The sequence below is a fragment of the Pterocles gutturalis genome, unplaced genomic scaffold (assembly GCF_000699245.1).
Source record: "Pterocles gutturalis isolate BGI_N339 unplaced genomic scaffold, ASM69924v1 scaffold8842, whole genome shotgun sequence".
NCBI lineage: Eukaryota > Metazoa > Chordata > Aves > Pterocliformes > Pteroclidae > Pterocles > Pterocles gutturalis.
This window is the reverse complement of record NW_010112722.1, coordinates 18755-44271: the sequence shown is the minus strand read 5'-3', so window position 1 is coordinate 44271 and position 25517 is coordinate 18755. Positions and strand designations below refer to the sequence as shown.

At 42.4% G+C, this 25517-nt stretch overlaps 1 protein-coding gene across 1 annotated transcript in view; it reads right to left on the bottom strand.

Annotated features, from left to right (window-relative positions):
- SORBS1 (sorbin and SH3 domain containing 1) overlaps positions 1-5696 on the bottom strand; it is a 61063-nt gene extending 55367 nt beyond the window's left edge. Inside the window, exons 1-3 of the mRNA XM_010074169.1 lie at positions 5613-5696; positions 2421-3227; positions 1468-1842 (exon numbers count right to left, since the gene is read on the bottom strand). Of these exons, the coding sequence (XP_010072471.1) occupies positions 1468-1842; positions 2421-3128 (1083 nt within the window). The 5' untranslated portion in view covers positions 3129-3227; positions 5613-5696. The remainder of the gene's footprint in view (positions 1-1467; positions 1843-2420; positions 3228-5612) is intronic.
- Positions 5697-25517: the final 19821 nt, after the last annotated feature.

Below are 25517 nucleotides of genomic sequence, written 5' to 3'. Positions count from 1 at the left end.
CAATGCTCTTCAGAAATAGATGTGCCTGAGAAAGAGAGGCAGCCCCATTTTGTTGGTGATGATAATATTCCAAACAATGCAATTTGGGAAAAGGAGTGGGAGTCAGGGAGAAGTATGAGAGTTGGGTTTTAGCTTCACTTTAATAACTAAAATATAAAGATCCTCTGAAAGAAGAGGGATATCAGACCAGGGTAGGCTCAGCAGCCCCAGCTAAGTCGCCAAAGTGGGTGAACAGACCATTTAAATCATTGTGGAAAACAGCTCTGTGACCACATGCCTGAAGGGAGCATGCCCAAAAATGTTTCAAAACTCATCTCATGAAAATCAGATATTGGATGCCTGTTTTTCTGGAGCCTGCAGATAGGCTACATTTAAAAAAAAAAAAAAAACAAAAAACAAACCCCCAAACTGTCATTGTTTTCTGCAGAAAAAAGCCACCAATTTCACCAGAAGCAGAAAGGCCAATGCTGAAAACTTTTGAAAGCAGCATCGTTGGTTGTTTTGGTTTTTTTTTTTCTTTTCCCCACCCCCACATGCCTGTTTGCTAGATCCCTGTAGAGTCAGAGGGCAGAGAAAGCATCATCATGAAAGGAGGGGGTTTGTGCTGAACTTCTTACTTGCCCTTATAAGCAACCATATAAATAAAATAATGGTGGTTGTAAGACTTCAGTGCAAGAAGGGTCAGGTACTTCTTGCCTCCTCTGCAACTTTAACTGAGAGCTACTTTTCCTCCTTGTCCTTGAGGACTACTTAAAACAGGTGATGAGTTTAAAGAGAAACAAAACCTAATCCAAGAACAACACAGTAAATTTCAAGTTAAAACTGTTGCAGACTTAATTATTCAAAATCTTCAAAGACAACCAATTCCAAACTGAAGAGACACTCCCTAATCTATCCCATAGCACCTACACGCTTGCTTGGAAGATTCTCAGCTCAGTAACTGGTATTATTGCTTGTAGGTCATTGGATACCGGCAGCAATCTTACACTGATTTTAGCAGGAATTTGTGTAGAGACCATACAGTCTTGTGGCTCCAAGTGGAACAGAAAGCCAGCCCTAACCTCTAACTGTTCTGCTGTTGCTGCTTTAAATGTTATTCAGGCACTTTTAAGGATGCTATTAAAAGAGCTTGAAGAGATCAGTTAGTTGCAGCTATTCTATTTATACAGAATTCATTATTCTGAGCAAATCCTGAGAAGACTCTTAAAATGTGCATCACCTAGCAGAATGGGCAAGAAGGGAGACAGTCAAATGTTGCTGTGAGAAGTCAATAGAAAGTTCAAAGCTGCACAAGGCAGGCAACAAGCATGCACTAGCATAAGATGTAAACAAGGTTTCAGTTGTCATGCTGCTGGCAGGGAGTGAGTCATCACTCCTCTCTCAAGTTTAGTATTGCAAGGAGAAAGTAATTTTAATCTGGGAATACAAATTTAGGAAAAGGGCGAGGAGGGTACTTGGCAAGCTTACTGTATGTGAGATGACTCCAGTGATTTCAGGCTTCAAACCCCTGTGCAAAGCCCCCACGACTGGAGGGACAAGTGAAGGTGGTGATGAGAAGAATGGCAGTTTCGGGTAAACAGAGGGTAATGTGCCAGATGCGGAGGATGCTTGGTTATGGTGGGAACCCCTCTGGAGATGTGGGGGAATGAAATCATCTAGAGTCGGAAAAGTCAAGGGTGAGCCAGAAGAAACAGTCTCAGGGAATACGCAGCCTTGCCCGAAAGGAACCAGAGGCGGTGGTGGAGTGCTGGAGCTGCCTTCTTGATGTCTGTCTGGATTAACCTGGAGGAGGGGGACTACTATAACCCCAGGCTGAGCTGTGGCTGTGGTGGCAGTGGCATCCTGTAGGAAACAAGGTGTTGTTATGCAATGGGGGAGATTGGTACTTTAGTCTAATGCAGCCATATAGTGTCATGCAAGGATGCACTCAAAATGGTATGAAACCCCAACAGATTTTCTTTCCTCAGGGAGACATACTTCTTCAGTCTTGCAGCTGTGGTCTCTATGAACACTCACAGTTTTTCACAAAAATCTTCCCTCCCCCCACCACCCGTCTTCTCCAGTTCTGTGCAGTGAGGTTAAATTGAACCACAAAACAGCTCTGCATTTACCTTCACTTAAGAAGCACCAACCATCATATTACAGAGTTTGCTTCTTTCACAACTCCCTAAAATAGTAAGAGCCTCGCCAGCCCAGCCCAACCCCCTACAAACACCACACGCACAAACACACAGATCAATGTCAGACGGACACACATGGGATGTTAAGTATTATTCAGTAGAAGACCACAAGACTCAGGTGGCACAAGGAGTGCTCAGAAATTAGGTAGGAGGAGAATAAAGCATTAAGGGAACATTGTAATGAATTAAAGAACCGTTCACACAGCTGAAAGAGAACAAGGTTACGGAAAAAACATGTACCACGCTGCATCCCATTGCCTTGTATGGTGGCTGTCGCTGCTGAGTAAGGTAAGGCTCTTTTCTCATCCTGTCCTTTGTGGCAGCTGTGCTCAGGGGCTCTAGCACTCTGTCCCTCACACCTTGCGGAGGTGACGACTCAGTCCAGGAGGGTTGGCCCGCACCATAACTATCTGCGTCTTTACTGAGGACAATGTAAAAGTACGGCCTGGGAGGAATAGGAGGAGGAGGAGGAGCAGGAAGAGACTCTCCAGTATCTGTTACAGAGGAAACAATGTTGGTGGCTGGTGCCTGAGTGAGCTCAGCGCCCAAATCGGTGCTGGCTGCTGGGTCATGTGCAGTGCCAGTGGAATTTTCAGATGTGGCTGAGCAAGTGCTGTTAGATAAACAAGCTACATATAGTTTGGCGACCTTTTTATCCACCTTCGCCTCATGACTGGAATTCATTCCAGCCTTACTACTGGGATCTGCCCTGTCAGGGTTGCGTTGTATGGATGATGCATCCGACAAGGAGCAACTTTCCACAAGTGGCTGCCCAGCATGCACCTCATCTTTGGGGCCTGAAGAGGGAGAATGCCCTGCTGGCAAGCCTTGCCTCCCACTGGGGACAGCCCCATAGGGAGTAGGTGATGAGAAATAACACCGTGCACTGGCATTTGGTGATGCACGCTGCGTATAAGGCTTGGGTGCATTCAGGTACACGCAGTCCATAATAGGCACTGGCAACAGGTTGGTCACTTTAGTGTCAGTGCGAGGACGCCATGCAAAGCTTTCCTCTTTGGGAAGAGGAGGACGGGGAGGAGCGAGGGCCTGCCCAGGCAGAGTCAACAAGAAAGAGAGGGAGAAAGGAAGCAGTGCCAAATGAAAGGAAAAAGGAAGGAAAAAAAAAATTTTTGAAGAATTAATTCGGTCATTAGACTTGGGTTAAGCAGGTTTTAATACAGCAAGAACAAAAAGCAAATACAGTATCTGGAAGGCCAGTGCAGAACTCTCTGACGCACACCATCTCACACATTCTCTCTTTCTCAGCACTGCTCAGCGCACCATGCAAACTCTACGCAGCTCTCAAGCCCCTGCCTACACATTTATCTCTGGGCTACATCAATCTCAGTGCTGTGCTGTTTCAAGAGGCCTGCACAGCAATACCCACCACACCCCTGGGAAAGCCCGGAGTCAAGATTTAACATCCTGGCTAAATAAACCCAGGCTCATGCCTGCATAACCAAATACTTCCCAGCACTGGGCACATTTGAATCACAAAGGCAAATTCAGAGCTCCAGGCCATCTCTGCTGCCTGTTAAGTGCGCTGCCAAAAAATGAATGTTGCAAAGTTTCACCAGTGCTAATGAAAGCAGCTATCCTGTGAATACTATACCCTGCCACAGCTAGCTAAGTAAAAGTCGGCATTTCCTCCTTCTAAAAGCTAACTCTGGAACTCTCTTCAGAATTGTTCAGTCCTGAAAATGCTTCCAGAAACACCAGAACAATTAAAGTTGCTTGAGGAACGGAGTTCACAAGAATTTGCGTCCAGAATCAAGATCACCAACAGAGAAATCCTGCTTCCAGTAAATAATAAAAAAGCTTTACTGTTTTTGGTAATTTGCAACATACAGGTTCCTAACTCTACAGCTGCCTGACAACTGCAATTCCAACTCCAATTACAGTGAATTTTTTCTGAAAGCCAAACTGTTCTGAAGTAAAATAACTTATCAATAGAGAGGTTTCATTTTATCTATTGCTTTGTTGCCAGTAGCTGAAAACTATAAGCCATTGAAAGGAGGAGAACCAACACACGACCTAGTGAACAGCAGCTCCCTGCATTCTTGCACATTAACCCTCTGGATACTATGAAAGTAGGTTTTACACACACCCTGCTGCCATATCTTTATGGGCAAAGGCTGGCTAAACCACTGCTAAAATGGCCAAAACCAGAGAATGAAGACACCTTAACAGCTTGCGACATTCAAAGCTGAAAAAATACCTCCTTTAAAATTCATCCACATCTGACAGGTTGTGACCAGCACCTACTCTTGTTACATGGATATCGACCTATAATAGCTTCATAAAACTACAGCTGCTGTCCCGAAACCTACTGTCCTCATGCTGCCCCTCTTTCCCCACCTCCCTTGATGTGTAAGGGAGTGGAGAAGTGGGCTGGTAAGTGCTCCTTCTGAAGGGCTCTGCTTCTGGAATAGGCTCACTCCTTTTAATTCCTTAAGGATAGTAGTGCCACAATATTTCCCTAGGTTAGGTGAAGCCTCACTTCACCACTACACAGTATTATCAGGAAATACTAATTCACCACCTGCAATTGCTGTTTTCCATTTTCTTCCATTTCAGCTTAGTTTAGACAGCAGTCTTTGAGACTTCTATAAGAAGTACTATGTGCATCAGTGCTCTCTCTGTTCATCAACAAGATCAACAAGGGCCTACAGGACATCTGTAAGTATCAGGCAGTAAATGGGTCTCTCTTTTAGGTTGTTGTTCCTTCCTATGCTTTCAGCCGAGTTGTGCCTTCTTCCACTTTCACTTACAATTTCAGGAATGGTGTCTGTTCTGTGGCATTGCTATAGGTCCCTGATGATGGGAGCAGTCACCCTGACAAGGGACAAGGCTTTAAAAAGACTTTCACACAAGAAAATGGTTTCTAATAAAGGGTTTCCTTATCAGCTTTCAGACTGCTTCTGTGCAGACTGACCACCCAAAAGAAAATGATGAAGTAACACTTCTCTTAACAGATTGACTTCAACAATTTACCTTCAGGTACAAACAACCCTTCCCTTGTTGGCTTGTATCAGTTACAGTGTTAAAACTAAAAGGCATTTCCCCAATATCTTGGTTTTAATGTTGGGTGTAACTCTGCTTTCAGTCTGCAGCAACCTCTAGGAAATAGACCAACATAAAAGACAAAACAGTAATAGATGATTACTTCACCTTTTTTCTTGCTATTTGTTAATAGTGTTGTCCTCCTCCTCCTTCATCCATCAAGGAAACACTGTGGCATGTCTGAACACACAAGCTCCACAGCACTCTGCTGACATCAGTGTTGCCCCCATTTTAAAGATAGGAAAAGCTGAGGCACAGCAACTTACCCAAGTCTGCAGCGAAGTCTGGAGTTCAACCCAGGACTCCAGACCATGAATCCATTGCTTGAACCCAGAAGATCACCCTCAGGGTCATAGAAGAAAGGCTTACCTGTGGCTTGCTGTCTGAGGAAAGATTCGGACGCACACTTCTATAACCCTTGGCAGCCAGAGAAGATGGTTGGGCATCCCCATTGGCATCAGTGGTAGATGATGACCTCCAATCATCTACAAGCGGAAGGAAAACTCAGCTCACAGAGGACTCCCTCCAGCTACAGGAGGAGCAAAAGAAGGGAACTTTTTTCTTCACTTTTTTTTTTCTTTTTTTTTCCAGGCAACAAGAAACATTTCCAAGAAAGCAACAGAAGCAACAACATAAGCAGCCAATGTTTGTACCTGTTTCTGGGGTTTCTGGCTCCAGACCTAAGCATTTCACAGAAAGGAAGGATGGAAGAGATAGGCGTGGAGGATAGGCACAGAGGAAAAAAAAAAAAAAAAAAAGGAAAAAAAAAAAGGGGGGGGGCGGGGGGGGGGGAAGCTGTTACGTTTACAGAAAACTTGTACCAACTGGAGTTAAGAGTTGAGCTACTTCATTTCACACATAAAATGCTTTCTGACAGGGCTGCCTAATTACCATAGAGACCAGCCCTAAACACGATGCCCTCTTTGTTTCTGACCTTTGTAAACACAAGGCAATTCATTCAGAGCAATGAAGAAACAATTGTTCATTGACATTCTTACTTCAGAGGCAAAAAGGCAGCCCAGCTAGCTACTTTCTAAAGCTGCAGCTTGACAGCCAGACACCACAAATTACTGGAAATGTAGGCATCCCCTATTCAGCCATGATACAGGCTATGAAGACATATCTATCCTTATCAACATCACTATGTATGATTAACTGAGATAAGGGACTGCCAACAAATAGATCAGGTTTTGCAGACTATGTGCATGAAGGGAGTTATAAAACATGATGTCGCTTTACAACCCACTCCCTGAAGCCAGATGCATTGGTCTTGCATCACCTATCTACCGACCTCCCACTGGACTCCTTCCCACCCCTCTACCCATTTTGCTGTTTAAGTTATATGCAAAATGCTTTTCCAGCTCCAAAGCACATTTCATAAAGCAATTGAGAGAGTAAGCAAAGGAAGTATTAATGAGCTAATTTCCATAGTAATGAGCTCATTGCCATTCAGGCTGCTGGAAATTTATGAAGCCATCAACAGAAAGGAGAGAGGCAACGACTGTGGGTAGGAGTGAAGAAACAGAGAAATGGCAAGCATGAAAAGAGGGCAGGTCATGAATGGAGCAGAATGGGAGAAGACAACAGAGCAGAAAGTAGCACATTTGGTCTGGAATTAATAGAACTGCCCTTCCTCCAACAATATAGTCAGAAATGATGTATGCTTTGCTTTCAAGAGCAAGTTTGACCCCCTCCCCCCTTAACGGCATCTTGCCTTTGGGATTTCATCCTCTCTGCCAGACCCACAGCACTGGCCAGTTTTGTTGTGCTTTGCCTGTCTCCTACAATTAAGTAATTGCACATCTGCTATTGAAGGATGGCAGACCTCTGTGGCAACAGCCAGCCTCTGTCTGGGATGCTATGCCTCCTCCCTTGACAACCCAAGTGAATGCTATGGTGGCAGTACCACCACCTGGACTCTTTCGGTTTCACCTCACGCCTGGGATAAAAGGAGGTGACACGGGCCTGTTGGGGGGGGGGGGGAACAAAAAAAAACACACACCACACAAACCCCCAAAAACAACACACATTTGAGAGGTTTTGGTGCTCCTGACAGAAAAAGGGAGCTGTAAACAAACTTAAGCCAATGAGTGAGTGGTCATGAAACCTGCACTGGGAGAGAGCAAGAGTCAGTCTCCCTTGACAGGTCTGGTTCTTGCTAGAGGTTTCCAATTATGCTATAGGATCTGGGGCTTTAAATCAGAGCTTTAAAAAGTCACCCCAAGATCATGGACAGACCTCACTTGGGTTATTGTGCATAATATATTCCAGTTAACCTCCCACCCACTTACTTTCAGTTTGCTCAACATCCTGAGGACATGGCGAAGCAATGTTCTGATTCTCTTCATAGGCTGCAGATGCCCGGAGGGTCACAGCTCCTTTTCCACTGCAGACTTTAGTGGGATCCACTTCTACAGAAAATGCACATGCACAGAGGAGACACATTGGAACAGATGATACACAGCTACTAGGATCCATGAGACGTCTATGGAATAATTTTAGCATGGCTGCCTCTGGGTGAATCAATCTAGTAATGTTTATGCAGATGAAGATTAGGTCTGGATTTAAAGTACTGAGAAATCAAAGCAGTTTCATATTCATGTAACTGATGAATGTAGAAGTAAGTTTGAGTCAGTGCAACAGAGCTAAGAAAAGAGGAAAAAAGGATGAGTGTTTGAACCAAATTTCACAGGTCTATTTGCTTTATTTGGTCTGCTTTGTGTGGAGATATTGTACTAGCAAGGACATTCTACCTTTACACCTGTGGCTCTTCTATAGGGATGTCCCAGTGGTATAAAACCATAGGATTCATGTGCTGAAGCCTTAAAAATGCGTTTTGCACAGGGCTGAAAGAGCAGAAAAAAAAGTCTTATGACCACTGGAGGATAAAATCTTGTTAACTATGCTGAGTATGATCTAAAGGCAGGGCACTGCAAGCCACCGCCCTGCCGTCTCCCCCTGTTTCACGGCAGTGTTTCACCTCCTGATATAGGAACCCAAATGCCAAAAACTAGGAGATTTAACATATACCTGTTCAGATCACCCTGTGAGACAGACACCAGATCATGCCAGCATCCTTGCTGAGGCCCGATTCAGCACAGCTTCTGTGCAGTCTTATCTTTGTGCATTTCACTCAAAACCCCAGATCTGGGTTTTTTCCTCCTGGCATCCTATTAAGTATTAACTAATCAGTGCTTCAACTCTATTACCCTCTCCTTGCTTAAGATCCTTCCGGAGAGTTGTTTGCTCTAAGATACCTACAGAAACAATAAGCCTAAAGAGTCTCTCACTTATCCAAGCTACTTCCACAGGAAAACATTTCACCTCCCTTCCTCTTGAGCTGTTACTGATCCTGTAGCTGCCATCAGACTTCACTTTGACCCACCTAAACAGAGGTGCTAGACCTACCATGACACAGGGAGCCTGAAGGAGTCCTGAGCACGTGCTGTGCTACACAAATGACAACACAGTGATTTTTATTTTTATGGGGTGAGGATCATGCTACCTCTGCACGTGGAGGGATGCAGTTCCTCTCTAGGAACTGTTATTATTATAAAAGTTATGCCTTCAGACTGGACAGAGGAGGCAAAGGCTGTTGCTTATTGCCCATGTTTGTGCAGATCAATATTCCCTGGCTGATTTCATTAAGATAATGCCCCATCAAATCCACACCAGTACAGCCTGTAAGATCATGACAACACCTTGGCTAAGGTTGTGAACCACACAAACCACAGCCAAAGTGGCCACGATATAGAGAAACATCAATAGTGACAGATGGACAACAGCAGTAAGGGGAAAGACTCAACAAACGTCAAACACCTGGCTCACATCAGAAGTCCTCTACACTGCAATCACCACAGTTCAAGCTTTTACGTGGGCTTCCAATGCTTTAGGGGTTTCACAAAAAGCATAGCTTCAGATCCACACTTAGAACTAGAGAAAGGATGGAACAAATAAGGAAGCAGATGATATTTTCCTGCAGTTCATCCTTTAGTTAATTTAGGCAGCACTGAGGCAGCCTCTGTGAGGGGAAAGACTATCCACACAGACATATCAAATGCTGCTTAATCCTTAAATATACCACATTTGCACTCACACCAAACAACTGATCACGCCTTAAGGTCACCCACATGCCTGGTGAAATAGAAGTTGACTTCTCTGATTTTCGCATGATCCAGAGAGCAGCAGGATTCCCGTTGCCCAGGAGCCCCATTCTGGCTATCGTTCCCATCCACACAGCACAACATGCAGCCCAAGGACTCTATGGACCCACTTTCAAACCCGAGGACAAAGGTTTAAACTCTGGGACTCCAGTTTCAAGAGTGCTGTAACTCTGAGGCATGGACACACTGATGAGAGTCACCAGGCCTGATTTAGACATCCACAGAGAGTGCAGGGTATCTGTTCTCCCACACTCCTACACCTAGATTCCTTTCCCACATACTGGAGTGAAATGAAAACACAGAGTTCACCATGCCATAAATGTCTCTGTCATATTGGAAGAGAATGAAACCTGGGAACCAAAGCATTTTTTTTTTTAAATTTTCATACAACATGTTAAACTTGTATACTGAATCAAAACAATAATCAGAAAAAAAATTCTGAACTCAGAAAAATTAAATGTTTTGAAAAGCTTTGAAAATAAAATATTGTCAGACTATTTAAATTTGTGAGAGGAAGATAAATGCCCATGATATTGAATTCCCTCACAATTTAGGTGAAATGATGGAAAACAAAAATCTGAATCTCTCAGTATAGAAATCCAGCAGACGGTAATAAACATGATTTTAGCACTATACTAGTCCAACAGAGCACATGGGTGACATTAGGAGAGACAAGCAGGATCAGCTGGACTAGTCTGACTGTCCAAATCCAGCAAAGTATAAAAATAATCTTGGACTTTTAGTGGGAAAAAGTCGGGAAAACATGTGCTTGAGGAGGGGGTGAGACAGCCTGACATCCTTATTTATCCATATAAAGGTTCTATGAAGTTAGTGGATGTACAGAAAAACAAAACCATCCCACCAAGGTTGAACTATGCTTGAACCTGTAAAATACCATCTCTGACATCCATTTATTTTCATAAAGACTAAAGATACACAGGAAACATCCTTTGGTTCATCAGGAGTTTGGTTCAAAATGAGTCTGTAGTAATATTATTCATAACCAAGCATTAGAAGAAAAGCTTACAATGATCCCAGATTCAAGCAGAAACAATTATGGCTACAGAGGAGCAGCATAATTGAGAACAGTGTATTGTGCCATCAAGAGCTAACTTTATTATTTACTGATGAAATCTACAGCTCTGGAAACAGTGAGAAGAGGATGAAGCTGAAAACTAGCCAGAGTGCGTGGGTGAAGCAGAGAGAGAAAGAGAGAGAGACAGAGATGGCCAACTAATGCATGGCAGGGGGAGGAAGGAAGAAGATACCTGTAGGCAGCACTAGGTGAGGAGAACTTTTCACTTTCTTCACAGGGATTATTTTAACGGCAGAAATAGAGCGTGTACATAAAGGGACATCAACAGCTGCAAACATAAAAGCGTAAATGGCACATCCAAAAGGGAAGAACAGAGTTTGGGAAGCATGCCACAAAATTTTCTAATGCACTTGGAGACACAATAGCAGGAAATTTCAAATACAAAAGCAGTCCAGAGAACAGTGATGCAACCGTTAAAAATATCCCTTCATTCGCCCTAATTCAGGACATATCTGTTTTATGCAGCATACAGAAACTGCTCACTGAATTGACTAACTGCTGACTGCCACTATGCTGCAGGCAAAAAGAATCTGGAAGCATTAGTTTTTAGAAGCCAAAAAAAAATTTTAGTGTAATAATTTAGCTGACATACACTACATGCAAAAATAAAAGTGTTAAATCAACATTAATATGGCTCAGTTAAAACAAAAAACAGTGTAAAAACAAAACAAAGTGTAAAAAAAAGGACCGAAAGGTTGAGAGAGGAACATTAAACTAGCTACATTACATGAATTCCGGATTTTATGGCACATATTTTACAAGTTCAGCAACAGGAGGAGGTGAAACATGAAATATCTTGAAAATAGTCTCATGCCAAAGGGTAGCATCAAAATATTCACTTCAGAAAAAAATCCATCCATTTAAACAGTAAATGGAAGAGATTTCTACCAGACTCCATCAGCTAGCACACTAATTATACTAGACATAGTAACATAGGGGAAAAACATACATAGCATTGTGCAAATTTCTAGCAATTGTTACAAAACTGTCCAAACCATCCAGTACTTCCTCTCTCCCACTCTGTAGTGCAGCTTATGGGTAACTCTTTAAAACAAAAACAGGGTGTGGGGGGGAGGAGGCACAGGCATAAAAAAAGGCAAAAGCAAAACTACTCAGAGGTGAAGCTCAGCAGGATCTGTCAGGATAAACATCTTGTAAATCATGGCTCCACCAGAATAACTTGAGTTGAGCTCCTGATTTCTGCAGAGCCAGGATTGTCTCTTTTAAAATCTTTCTGCACGTATTAACTGGAAAACTGGAAAATGGTAGGTGCCTCCTCACATTCTATGTCATCTCTCTCAGACCTTCAAAATCAGGAGTAACAGAAACCACATTTCTAATACTTTACACACCAATACTAAGCACTGGGCCAGGAGGCATTGACATCAGGGTGGTGTGTACACCCCCTCTTGTGGCAGATCTTTCTAGTCCCTGGCAAAACCAGAAAGCACAGGCTTCATCAACGCAGAAAAGGGCTCTCAAGCAAAAGAATGGGGGAAGAGCTTGACAGATTTTTTTCAGGCCTCATAAACTAATCAGTTTTTAATTTGATGGGATTGTTTTAAGTACTTTTTTTTAATAAAAGAGGAACCTAAATAAAACCCTGTTTTCCATGCTTCTCCCTGAGCGCTGGAGACCCTGAAACACAACAGATCTCAAATCCAAACAGCCTGTGGTTTAGGAAACAACCCTAACTCTGTTCTGCTCTGTAACTGACTGAATTCATCCATCCACAATGCAGTGAAAATACTAACCACTATGAAAAGGCATTAAAGGAAAAGAAAGGAAATGAAACCAGCAGAAAACCAAACCATACAACTACACACTTTCACCCAGCCAAACCACCTTAATTATACAATACTGAATGCTATAAAGCACACTGGAAACCTGCCAGTGTTAACATGAAAATTGGTTTGTTTAGATAAGTTTGGGTTTTAAATTGTTGTTGCTAATGACAGAATTTTTTATTGCTTAAATGGTTAGTTCCTGTCCTTTAATCCTGGGTTCAAACCTTCACCTCCCACTGAAATTAACAGGATTCACACACACACAGAGACACCCACAAATCCATGCTGTCTAAACACACCAAGATATTGATTCACAGGTGCTCACAAGTACCACAAGTAGTACACAGCTTTCCTCAAAACAGCACTAAAAATATACAAAGAGGCAAATCCAGCCTGCTACCTTTAAGAGACAAAGAACACTTGTTCATCTAAGAAGTGATGCTGCTGCCAGCATGGTGCAGCACAAGGCTCTTCTTGTATCAGTAGCCAAGCAAACTAAATTTGGAAACCCCTGCCATAGGAAATGTCCGGGTAAATCAACCACATCATGCAGCTGACATGCAGGGGGAGCTGCAGAGAGGCCTCTGAAGTTCTTAACCCACCTTTTTCTCGTCCATTACTGCTCAGCCCATTGACAACAGTTTTTCCAACCTCAGTTTCTTTGTGTTCTGTAAGACAAATGAAGAAGCAGATGATTTCTAGATTAAAACTCTGAACTGAATTTAACATCTGACTGCAAAGGGATACCATTGGTCAGCACTATTTGAGTAGCAATACTTCCCAGTTCCTTAATATCTGAGTAGATGCTGCCTGGAGACACAAATCTCCCTTGGATGACACCCCTGTTTCTCTTTTGCCTTTGCCTACCTGGATCACACCCTCTTTTAAACAGGGACAGTCTCTGTATGTACGTGTGGCATCCAGCTCAGTGATGAGATTTTCAAGAGAGATCTTTCAAGTCTGCAACATCCTGAGCTGCCATGAATAAAACTGGCTCTTGTGAATTCAGAGAAACATAGAAGATAGTGCTAGAATGAACCTCCAAAGGTCATCTAAAGCCATATTCCTGACCCACGGCAGAAATAAGTCTACCTCTGTCACTGCTGACAAACATTTGCCTAACAGTTCTTACAAACTTCCTGCACCACCTTAAATCAACCTGTTCCGGTGCTTCACAACCTGGAAGCTTATCAGTGCTGAAGAGAAATTCCCAGCCTATGTTTTTCAGACCCCGATTAGTCTCCTAGATTTCCTGTGGACTCTCTCCAAATGGTTCACATTTTTCTCAAAATGTGGTGCTAAAAACTGGACATGATACTCCAGCTGAGACTTGATAATCAAGTGGGAATATTATTCCACAGGTCCTATATACAGCACTTCAGCATGGCATCTGCTTTGTTTTTCATTCTGATTTAGTCTGTTACCCAGACAAGCCCAGAAGTTTTCTTCTTCCCAACCCACCCCCACTTCTTGGTCCCTCATTCTTCTTTGAACAGCTGAATTTTCCAATCCAGATGTCAAACTTTGCATTCACCCCTATCAGAATATATCAGGTTCTTTCAGACATTTTTTTCAGGTAATCAGTAATTTTGAATGCTTGTATTCCAAAATGAAAGAAGCTAAAATAACCTACTCCAGCTCAAGATGTTTCTAGTCATGTTCTGAGCATTATGGGCCACACTGAAATAACAAAAAGGAAGCCAGGACACTTTTTAATACAAAGCCATTCTGCTGTTGCCTTAATAGTCAGATTCCCTGAGCTTTCAAGGACTTTGGCTCTTTTCTCAAAGGCAGCAGAGTGAAAAAAAAAAGAGTAATTGAATCAGAAACAGACATGAATATTTCAAGTAATAAAAAGGAATGCCATTGAGGGCAAGTGGAAAACAACACACACTTACCAGCGCTCATTGTGGTGGAGGGACTTGCCTTTTTCACTTCTGGATTTTGCTTATCTCTGTTTAAAGTGAAAAGTAGAACAGTTATATTATGTTTCATGTCTGCCCATGACATCATGCTGGACATTCATCACAAAAGTCAAGGTAATAGTTTCTTCAAAAAATTGTTTCAAAACTCAAATGGATTTATGTCAACCACCAGCTACATTTTTTTTGCTGATAATTAGCAGAAATTAAAGAGTACTTCCACCCAATATACGTACTACTTTCAGACTTTAAGACTAATCCTCAATATTAAATTGTAAGATACTAATAAAAGCCTAAGAGTCTAAATATGGCAAAGTCCAAATCTGGCTAGCTTATAACATATAAAATGTGCATCACCTTTAAAAAAAATTTAAAAACCTCAGTGAGACTAAAAGCTTTAAGCTAAAACTCTCAACTTAGACCACTGCCAGATTTCAAGGCAATCTGTTGCTCAGATCAAAGTCAGTCTCCCCTTTGAAAGATTTTACAATACAGAAGAGATATTTGTTGAAATGCATATTAATTTCTGCACCAATAATTTTCAGTCCTGCAGTCCTGCTGATATTTTCAGGATCAGACTCCAATAAGTGAAACTTCAAAATTAGAAGCTTTAATCCTCCTGGGACCAAAGGCAGTGAAATTACCAACCCAAGAGAAAATCAACCAGATTGTGTCCCAAGAAGAAAACAAGTCAATTTTCATGGTCATAACACTCTGTGGAGGCCAACTGTGGGGCCTCTTTGTACCCAGTGCCCACTCCTGTCGGGACTTGATACCTGCAGCAAATGAACAGGTTTCAATGTCACATACCAGAGGTTGGTTTGAACAGTCAGTGAGAGGCATTTCTACAAAATAAGTCCATGTTTGCCAGATCTCTCAACTCTCTAAAAGCCTTAGGTTGAATTACAAAGCCTTTAATTTTGTGTTCCAATCTTCCCCCCCCAAAAGTTAACCCTAAAGAGAGTGAGACCAAGTGTAACTCCAGCCAATTAATGGCTTCCATGACATGAACAGAAACATGTATCTGAAGCTGGGAAATAATGCATAAACAAAGACCCTAATCTGTGAAGCACAGGGAAAAATTTCTCAGAGAAACCAGAAACTAAACAAGAGAGTTGGAGATACTTTTTTCCTGTTACACAGACTGGAGGCAGCAGTGGGATGTTGTAAGAGGTGGAAACTGCTTTCAGGGAATTGAATTTGCTCTCTTGCCTCAAGCATCCCCATTCCTAACTAGTATTTGTTCCATACCAGCTAGAATATAATGAGCATGTTCAACAGATCCTCCAAAGGAAAGAAAAGAAAATTCCTCAAGCAAATACAGTAACAGATGAGTCTGCAAAAAACAGCCAATATTTGGGCTCTCCAGCATGCCATGCTAGCAACAGCTGCCAACACTTAATTATTTAAATATTTTCTTCATTAAAATATCCGCAGAAGATACACAGTGTGGAGTGGCGAAGGCTCAGCCGGATACAGCCTAACTCCAAGCCGATACCAGTAAAACACAGCGTGAAGTGGAGGGCACAGTCAAAAACCAGTCACCAACAAAAGCTGAGCTCAACTTAAAAGACCTGTTGCCCAACTTTGCCTGCCCATATAGCATACGCTTTTTGTTTCTACATTTCATATTAGCAGTCAGTACCCCGAAATACTAATGGTTGACAGAGTCTGAAATTTTAGACAAATGTACTTAATAATAATGGTCTTTCTGAACTCTATACACTTCAGTTACAGAAAGATGCCTTAAATTCAAGCAAAGCAGAAATGACCTGGCTAAAATGATAATCTATTCAGGCTAAGGAGATTTGTAGTAGTATCACGCTCTTCTATGTATGGAAAATCGTTAGGAGTTAAACTCAATGGATAAATACAAGTCCCTCCATAGGGCAGGGAGAAAACTACAAGAAGGGGCAGTACTGCATTAAGTTTCAACTCAGCTTCAGGATTAAAGCCATTCTGAAGGTGAGGAGGTTGCTGGTACCCAGAAGTTTTGATGCAGCACTGGCTCTCTCCAAGGGCTTCATGCATATCAACAGAAAGTTTTTTCCACTCAAGTATCCCCAAAAGGTTGCATGCTTTCCTCTAGTATACAAGATTAAAATGGTAGGAAAAATAAAAAGTCTAGTGTATTACCTTTTCAGGAGAGGAAAGAGGAAATACTAGCTCGAGTGCCTCAGCAAAGGCAGGGTCCATTGCTGCTGCAATCCCAGAGCAACACAGGTCCCCTTCCACAATGGCAGTATCCAAGCAATTAAACTTGTGACCCCATGCTTTATACTTTTTAAACTATCTCATCTCTGTTTAGAAACAGTGACATCAACACTACCACAAAACTCTGATTTCAGAGATGTCTTTTTGATGCAAGGGTCTTGACATTACTTACAGTGTGAAGCACTGGCCTTCATCACATTAAGAAAAGCCTTAAGGAAAGAATTCACACCCAAAAAAAGCACAATTATTTGGCCTTAAAAGAAGAAATTACTTTTCACAAGAAGTGATTTGAGGTTAAAAATGAAGTGATAATTAAAGATGTCTGCTAAAATTAAATGGAGGAGGCGTACAAACTCATTAGAGCCAGATCAAGAAAAACTACTTTTCCACATATCCTCACACTTACTAGCAATTATGGAATTCAATTAAAACAACAAGCATTCAGTGTTCACCTACTGTGAAACCAATCAGCATTGTTCAGGCACTCAATCACATACTTAAAGCAGGTTCCCATACACAGAATGGATTCAGCATGCTTGGGATGAGCGTAACCAATCCTGAGCACCTGGTTTGGTGTAAGCCCAGAAACTCCACTTAAAAGTCAATTTTGATCAGTTGAGGATCTGCATACAGATATGCTGCATGCAGGTAGAAATAACTGCTGTTTAGACTAAGGAAATTATGGTGCATGTTTGGAGTTGACAACACGCTTCAGTGCCTTTTTGCACCAGGGCTACAGAATTATTCTGTCTCCCATATGCTTAACTCAAACCACACACTGTTAGGCCTGTCTTAGCCCTAAGGCTGCTTTTGGGACCAGATACACAGCCCAGCCAGATAGCACATCTGGCCCCATGGCCCCAGGATAGCCAAGTGTAGCCCTCTTTAACACTTGGGAAGGTACATGCTGAAAGTCAGTATACTGTGCCTGCTTGGATGGTGCACACTGAGACAGACCAGTCCCTGCCAGGTTGTCCAGACAGGCTGTCTATGGGCTGTGGGAGCAGGTGGATCTGGAAACGCTTGCTACTCCCAGCTCCTCTTGAAAACTTCCTGTAGATATGGCCCAGTCATTCCAGTAGACATGCATACAACAAGGCATAGCAGCACTTCAGAAGGGTGTCTTTCAAAGGGAACCAAAAATAAGGTCCCTCACATCAATATTAAAAGCAGAGAAACCAGTACCGCCATATCAGGCAAAACAAAACAAATTAAATAATAAAATACTCCTGTGAAAAATAAGGGACTCACTACAGTAAGTCTTGTTGGACTAATTTACTATAAGGCAAGAGCAAGCAGCGCTGGGCAGTAGGGGGGATCACTCTGCCACAGGAGTGCATGCTCTCTGGCATAGTGTTCAGCCTTTTATAGAACTAATTATTACATATTTATTAGGTTTCTCAATACACCTATACATACGCATTATCGATCCCTGCTTCACATGCAAATTACGTTTCCTCCCCTCCGGGCAAGCACAGTATCTTCTGGTGGTGGGTCGTCAGGGGTCATAAAGATGAAGTAAGATGTCTTCCTCACCGCTGAACTTTTTACCTCAGTTCCTTGCACATGCTTTGTACGTATCTGCCTCCCTTCCAGACTGCAACACTGGTCCTAACCAGTTAAAGCCCCTCTTTCTCTTTATCAGGGATACAACTTGTAGCTGTCCCCCCCTTGAGGCCAGTCCTTGGTCTTATCAGGAACTGTTGCCACATCTTCTGTAGCAGGCCTTCTTTTGTATAACCACTTACCGAGGAATCATATCCTGGTTTCTCACACTCCAAAACTCCCAATTGTTTCCTTCCCTTTCAGCTCCCTGCTCTAACCGGCTGACCAGCCTCCTTGTCAGACTGGGATTTGTGTTTCCTGCAAAGTGACAGATACAGCAACAAAGGCTTCAAAGCTGCGGACATTAAAAACGCAATGAAAGGTAATGCATTCCCCAGGGCATAAGCCAGCAGCTGTAACCCTGAACATACCAGTGTCTGTATGTAACGTCCACCAACTCCTTGCCAGTTCGGTCATACCTCTAGGCAGACGTTTAATGCTTCCTTTCCTCCCTTTCACCCCCCAGCACATTTCTTCCAAGGCTGCAGCTCCTTCCCTACTTGGTGTGGAAAAGAGAGCAGTGCATTTAGAAACCTATTTAGGAGGAATGCAGATAAGTGGCAACAACTTCGGCAGAGCACATCTCTGGATTATCTCACATGCTCTAAACATTGGAGTACTCCCCCTACAATGGCAAGGGGTAACAAACAGATCATTAATAGTTCCGAGTAAGGACACATGCTCTGAAGTCACTGGTATCTCAGCTAAGAGTTGCAGGCAGTGGTTATTTTTGGTGGTCTAATGTGTGTGTGTGGGAAAAGTAATTTCCTTTTGCTTCTTATTATTGCTATTATTATTGACAGCTCTGATAGCTCACATAGGATTTTAAAACAATTGCTAAACATGAGAATTCAAAACTCATTGGGCAGGTCCCTTACATTCCTGAGATTAGGACTCCTACTTTTTCTTCTCAATTCTGAGTTTTTTATATTTTCAAAGTTTTCTTTCCATATGCAAGAGCTTTAAGTGTTTTGTGGCTACACTTACATTAAAAAAAATTCCTATTTATATTAGTAAAATCTATGAGTTAAGGCTTTCAGAAAAATTGTAAGCTTTCAGACTTAAGGGATGATCAGCAATCACAAAACTTACTTTTCTTCTGGTCAGAGGTCACACATCACTGACAGCAGTCATTTGTTTACCCCTGGCTCAGACCCTCTCTCACACTGCCACCAGTGTCTCTGACCCAGATGCTCTGCTCAATCAGCCATGCCAGAAATGTGGAGCCTGAAACCTGGAAAATGGGCAAAGGGCTTCACTGCAGCCAGTGCCTCCTACCAGGAGGTTCCTCTGCTTAAAGAAACTTGCTGGAAAGCACATCTCTTCTGTACTTCTCACTTTGTATCACATAAAATGTGGCAAGAAAAAAAAATAACTAGAATACAGGAGGCAGCTCCAGGTTAACCCAGGCAATCATCTCTCTCTCCAAGTATCATTATTCTCTTATCCTGAAATACTGAGAGAAATATGCTGCCTGTCATTTTTATTTTAAGGGTTAAAGAGAATACTGTCATTCCTTCAGAAGACATTATGCTCCTAAGAATAAATATAATGAAAAGACTATGAATAAGCAAGCAGTGCACACAGAATAATCATACCAATTCTGTAAAACACAACAGCCTCCCCACACTCTTCAGTAAGTGTTAAGACTGCAAAGAGGGAGAAGTGAAAGTTCACTAAATGAAACAAATGGCAGCATAAAACAGGAGCTTGGATAAGGTGTTCTTACAAATAATTGAATTTACAGCTGTTAGAATAAAACATAGCACATTTCATATGCAGTATCAGTGCTTTTTTTAAAAAAATATGGTGCATGTTTGTTTCATTCCTACTCGGAAAAAAAACAGTTATCTGGGGCATACATGCCAGTTTTTGTGCAATTTAAGAGGAATGTGCCATTCTTGATAAATAAAAGTCAAATAGGAAATGTAAACTAGGAGATGTGGCTTTAAGAACTCAAGAGATGCTTTTGAACTAAGTCATCTTATAGCCATCAACTTCAGAGTAAACAAAGTTTAGCTGCAACCTGAGTTAACTCAGTTCAAGGTCACCACTTTTGGAGCAGGGGACAGAAAAGTGTCTCCTGGGTCATCAGGCCCACTCCCATGCTATTGCAGGCAACTGTGTCATACAATCCTGTTCAAGAACATCTCACGTTCCAGCTTAAAACTGGTAAGGTTTCCTGCCTCCGCTGCTCTTCCTGGAAGCCTGCCCCAGAACTCATTCCTCTTACAGTTTGAATGCTGTTTCTGATTTGCAACCTAAATTTAATTCATGAACAGATACACCTAAATTGTTTCTCACCAACACAATTTTTCTGTTTAAGCAGCTCTTCCTCATTGCACTCACTCCCATCTGTGCATTTTTAGAAAGCGATTGCACCTCTGGGTCTTAATTTTGCAAGGCTGTAAACAAGCATTTCCAAAGCAATTGGTCTGCATGTTGTCACCCATCTCATTAAAATCTGGCAAACAGCAGAAGATTTTAAAAAGTTGACAGTCCAAAGTCTAAACTCTTCAATGTCACAGAAACAGAGACTAAAGCCTGAAAAGCAAGGTTTAACAGGTAAATCAGGTCTTTTTGTCAGTTCTAATTCTGGCCTGTCTACTAAAAACAATTCTATGATCAGTGCTAGTTCAGGTAGGTGATTTGACCTCCCTGCAAAGAAATCGACTGGAATAATTTCACATCAGACACCAAATCTTCATTAAGCAACAATGACTTATACCTACAGGGTTTGAGGGGATGAAAGGTGGCTCCTGCTTGAGCCATCAACCTCCTGCTCTGCTACAGACAGAAGACTTGGAAAATCACCGTCCAGATGGTTGTTTGGCACTGAGTAGACAGAGGGGTAACTTGACATTAGTACATCACTGGTTCCCTCTGGATAAGTTAACTGCTCTTTAAGTAGCCTTACAGTCTTTCTTTTCTTCTGACAACAGATTTTAAATACACTGTATCTGGGCTTTGACTTCCTCCCTGGTCTGTCATGACTACCTTCTGTTTTCTGTATTTGATGGCTGAGATCATGGTGACAGTAGCTCTGCTACACATATCATGTATAATAAATGCCTTTGTGCCACACCCATACGCCCAAGCAGCTCATGTGTACATTTTAAAACTTCTGAAAGAAAAATAAAAATTTCTAGCATATTTTAAATAAAATCTTGCATTCATCTTAGCGGAAGACACAAGGCACGACATTGAGAGCAGCAAAAAAAGATATTTCTGCTCAGATTTATGTGCGAGATGTACGCTAACACCTCATAGGTGGAAGCACTTCACAAACAAGCTGGTCTACATCCTATACAAGGGACGTCACTAGGCGCAGCTCTCAGGCTGCCAACTCCAGAGGGAAAGCTGTAAATGATTTAACAGCATACCACAACCAGGGACTGTTCAGGTCACTTAACTGAGACTCATACAGGAATTTGAGCAGGGAGCTTGTAACTACCAAAATTGGGATTTATTTAAAGGGTAGTTAGTTCAATGACAACAGTTTTTACCTTTTTGCAAAAGGGAGATATTTCACACAATCTACAATGACTGCACTTAGCCAAGAGGATGCTGGTTTTATACTTCAGCTGGAAGAAACAAAAGATTCACTGAGTTCAAGTTGTTGTGAGACTACTTGTAAGAGCCATGCAGCTGGGGTGCTCTGCATCCTGCACTTAACTCTCCATACACCTCTGATAGGAGGCCACTTGTGCCTCTACAGAACAATTGCTGTAAATAAACAGACCGAAAATCCAGAAGCCCCAATTACGTATAACAATGGATCTGTTCAGCTGACCACAAGATTGAGGGATGCAAACACTACATTGCATTTACTACAGTGAATGGCATTCTATAAATACAATCAATTAGATCATCTAAACAACATCCAGCAGCTTCTCTTGCATGATTTTGTATAACAAAGACCACAAAGGCTGTCTTCAACTCTGTCACACATTCTCGGTGAAGCAGTAAATAAAATGAAGTTGTATTAAGTAGAAACACTAATGAGAGATTGACTAGTGTCACAAAGTTCAAGTCCAGATTACAAGCAATTCACAAAAATTTGGGTAGAGAGAAGATTCTGATGCACATCTGACATATGAAACAGATACTTTAATGCTACAGAACACCTTATTCCATCCCAGACACATCCTGAGATTCCCAGTTGTGGAATTAATGGAATCCCCTTAATGTACAGGCATTAATGAACGCTCACTCTGGCAGCCACACCAAACATTGATTTTTAATTATGACCTCTGCTAACACTATCTGTTTTGAAGCTCTGCACAAACACTCACTAAGCAACAGATAACACTTTCCAACGTATATAGGCAATATTCCTGTTTTATGCAGAGCTGGAAGATTCAGGTCTCTATTCTGCACAACAACTGAAATCAGCTGAGCTGGCACAGTGTAACAAGGTGCGCGAATCAGTCGTACAGGTTGCTTTTTATGTTTTCAGAATAAGCAAAACGAGTTCGAGAGTTGGTCTCATTTACACACAACTGCAGTGACCTTCAGGGAACCACATAACGCATAGGGGGCGCCAGGTATACAACACTTCCAATACAAGCCTAAGGATGCAAGCTGAAGTCAGACAGGATCATTCTCCTTAGCCTTTGCCAGCCTGCAGGCATTGCTACACTAGAAAAATTGCCAGGGAATGGATTCATCTACCTGAATATCAGGCACAAAAAGCAAAACTCAGAAGGCTGGTCGCTGTCATGCATCCAAGGCCAGACAGCAAACTCATCCCTGCCAGGGAAAATTCAGGCTGGAGTGCTGGCTTGCTAAGGCTTGTTGGACTGTACAGCCTCTGAAGTCACCTACACACTGGAATGAAGAACACAGTGCTCTGCTCCTCTGCTCAGTACTGAAAATGCTCCAAGAAAACCAAACTGCTAGATTAAACTCAGGTCTGACATTGAAAACATCTCCAGAAATACCAGAAAGTCACATTCCAGAAAGCAGCCCTCATTTCACTTCCCGCTGACTCCTCCAGCCTCAGGTGACCAAAGTCACATATTGCTGAAACTCAACCTTCATTCCCATCACTTTAATTTTAGCAACAGCCTCAGAATCAGCATTCAGGAATTGCTTTCAATCCCTCCTTCCCATAAAAATAGCCAGGAGAAAGATACAGTCATTAGGGTAAAAAGGCCCTTCTCATTTCCCTTAAAAAGATTACAAACGCATGCAATTACTACCTTGATATTTCCTCTCTTTTCAAGCAGCAACTGGAAATACCTATCCAAATGAAAGAAGCAAACTGAAAATCAGTGTGTACTGCCCCAACAGACATACCCACTCAGTGCACATTAGCATACGCCAGTGCCACGTAAAATCCTGGGAGTTCAGCTCACAGCAGCTCTAGGACTGTGACTAAAAAACATACTGGTGTTCTTACCTTGATTCAGTTAATGGTGGCATTTTCTTAGTCTCCTGATTTCACTCCGTAAGAGGCATGAAAGAGTTAAAGAAACCTTGCACTGTGTTGCCCAGTCACTTGGCTGCTGAGGTATAACAAGAAATTTGTGGAGGCATTTCTCTCTCTCTCCCTCTGGCACCCTTAAATACTTTGCTTCTCCTACTACCGTGCTTTAATTAGCCAGCTGGTTCTTAGTCACCCCATGCTGTCACTAGGCTTGCTCACCATCAGCCACCCCCACCCACCAAGCCTGTCACTCCCCTGCCACTGTCATCAGGAAACACTGACTCTTCCTGATGCTCTGGGGCTGGGGAAAGGAAAGAGGGAAAGTGTGGAGGTGACACGCCATGGTAGCATGGGTACGGGATGCACTTCAGAAGGGAAGTGACAGGCAGACCTTGAAGAAATATTGAAGTAGAGGGAAAGCAGTTGAAGGCACCCTTAAAAACAAAACACCACAAAACAGAACAAACAAACAAAAAAACAAATAAGGCAGCATCTGCTTGTCAAGGAAGGAATATTTTCATTAGCACTGGACATGACAGATCCTATTTCAATGCGTAGGACCTGAAGGGGCAGCTAAAGTTTCTGCACTTGGCAGCTGAGATTTGTATCATAAATACCTGACACGACGCAAAGGGAAACTAACTGCTTGCAGGGCTATTCCATATTATATGCCCACTCCATGGGCATCACAACAGGCATTAAGAGAGCTTTTAAGCCACAAACTGTACTAGGGTGTCCCTAGAGTGGAGTGTGTGTCTTCTTTAGACAGCCCATGACTCACATTGGAATGGAGGTGGTGCCAGCTTTTAGCAGGGCAAGCGTATACTCACACATCCCCAGGTCTGGGCAGCCTGTTGGTAAGGAAGGTGAATAGCAGCACAGCATCATCCTTCCTTCCACAGTGAATGCCTATGGAAGAAACGACTGGGACCAAGACTTCCTGAAATCAAACCTTGGAGGTTGGTTCATGCCATGGTAGCTTAACAGAAAAAATTTCAAGGAGACCCGTAAGTCTCTTGGTACAGTTCATTATCACCAGACCACAGCAGCCAGTGCACAAAGCACTGGTGTCTTTTTTCGTGACTGACACTCCAGAGTGTCTCTGTTTGCAGCCTGTCTCTGGATTTTGATTTCTCAAGTATGTATGCACAGGCATTGATCTGCTGCCAAACTCACGGACTGAAAAAACGTAAGGAAAATTATTGCAAGGCAAGCATCTCAGCATTCAAACAAGACCTAGAAAGCAACACAGATGGCAAGAGTTGCTGATTGCAGAAGTGCATAGAGCAAAGGTTGCTGTATGGGTCAACGCTTATTCTAACTTCAGATTATTTCAGTAAATGTTAGTGAAGGACACAGAACAAAGGTCTCAAATACCTACACATGTAAACTCATACTGATGAACTGTGAAATGCTGACTGAGGTTCTGTCAGCAACAGAAGCTCTCCTTTTTACTCCCCAATACACCCTTTATAATCCCAATTCTTGCCTCCCACCAAATGAAGCATTTGTTAGCCAATATAGGCACAATTCTGACTTGGTATATTGCCTAAGGGGTCAGAAGAGGTTGGAAAATGCTACTCTGTCTTACTTAAGACCAAGCCCATACCTCAATGTGAATGTGCCACTGGTAGTCCCAACTAGAGTAAACAAAGAACCCCTAAACACAGTTTTACTAGCATGTCCCAAAAGGCTAATGCTGGGGAGAGCTTGAATCTGGGGTTCTGGTTTCATTTGTGCCAGCAGATATCAGAGGCTATTCACAGAACTCAGGTCTGGATTCAGGTTTAGACTCCAGCCCCTTTAGTAGTCAGGTGTATTTGGTTTGGGTGGAAGAGGAAAAGGGTTATTTTCAGACATATCAATAGTCAGAATAAAAGATGATGGAAAACATTGTGTTTTGAATGGTCAGACCCTACAATCCTCTCTGAAAAAAGAACCAAAACCCAACCAATCCAAAACCCCCTCATTGTTCTCAAAAGCAAACAAGGAAAGCAACAAAAAAACCCACACCACTGTCCAAAGTAAGCTGTGCAGTCATCACCAGCTTCAATTA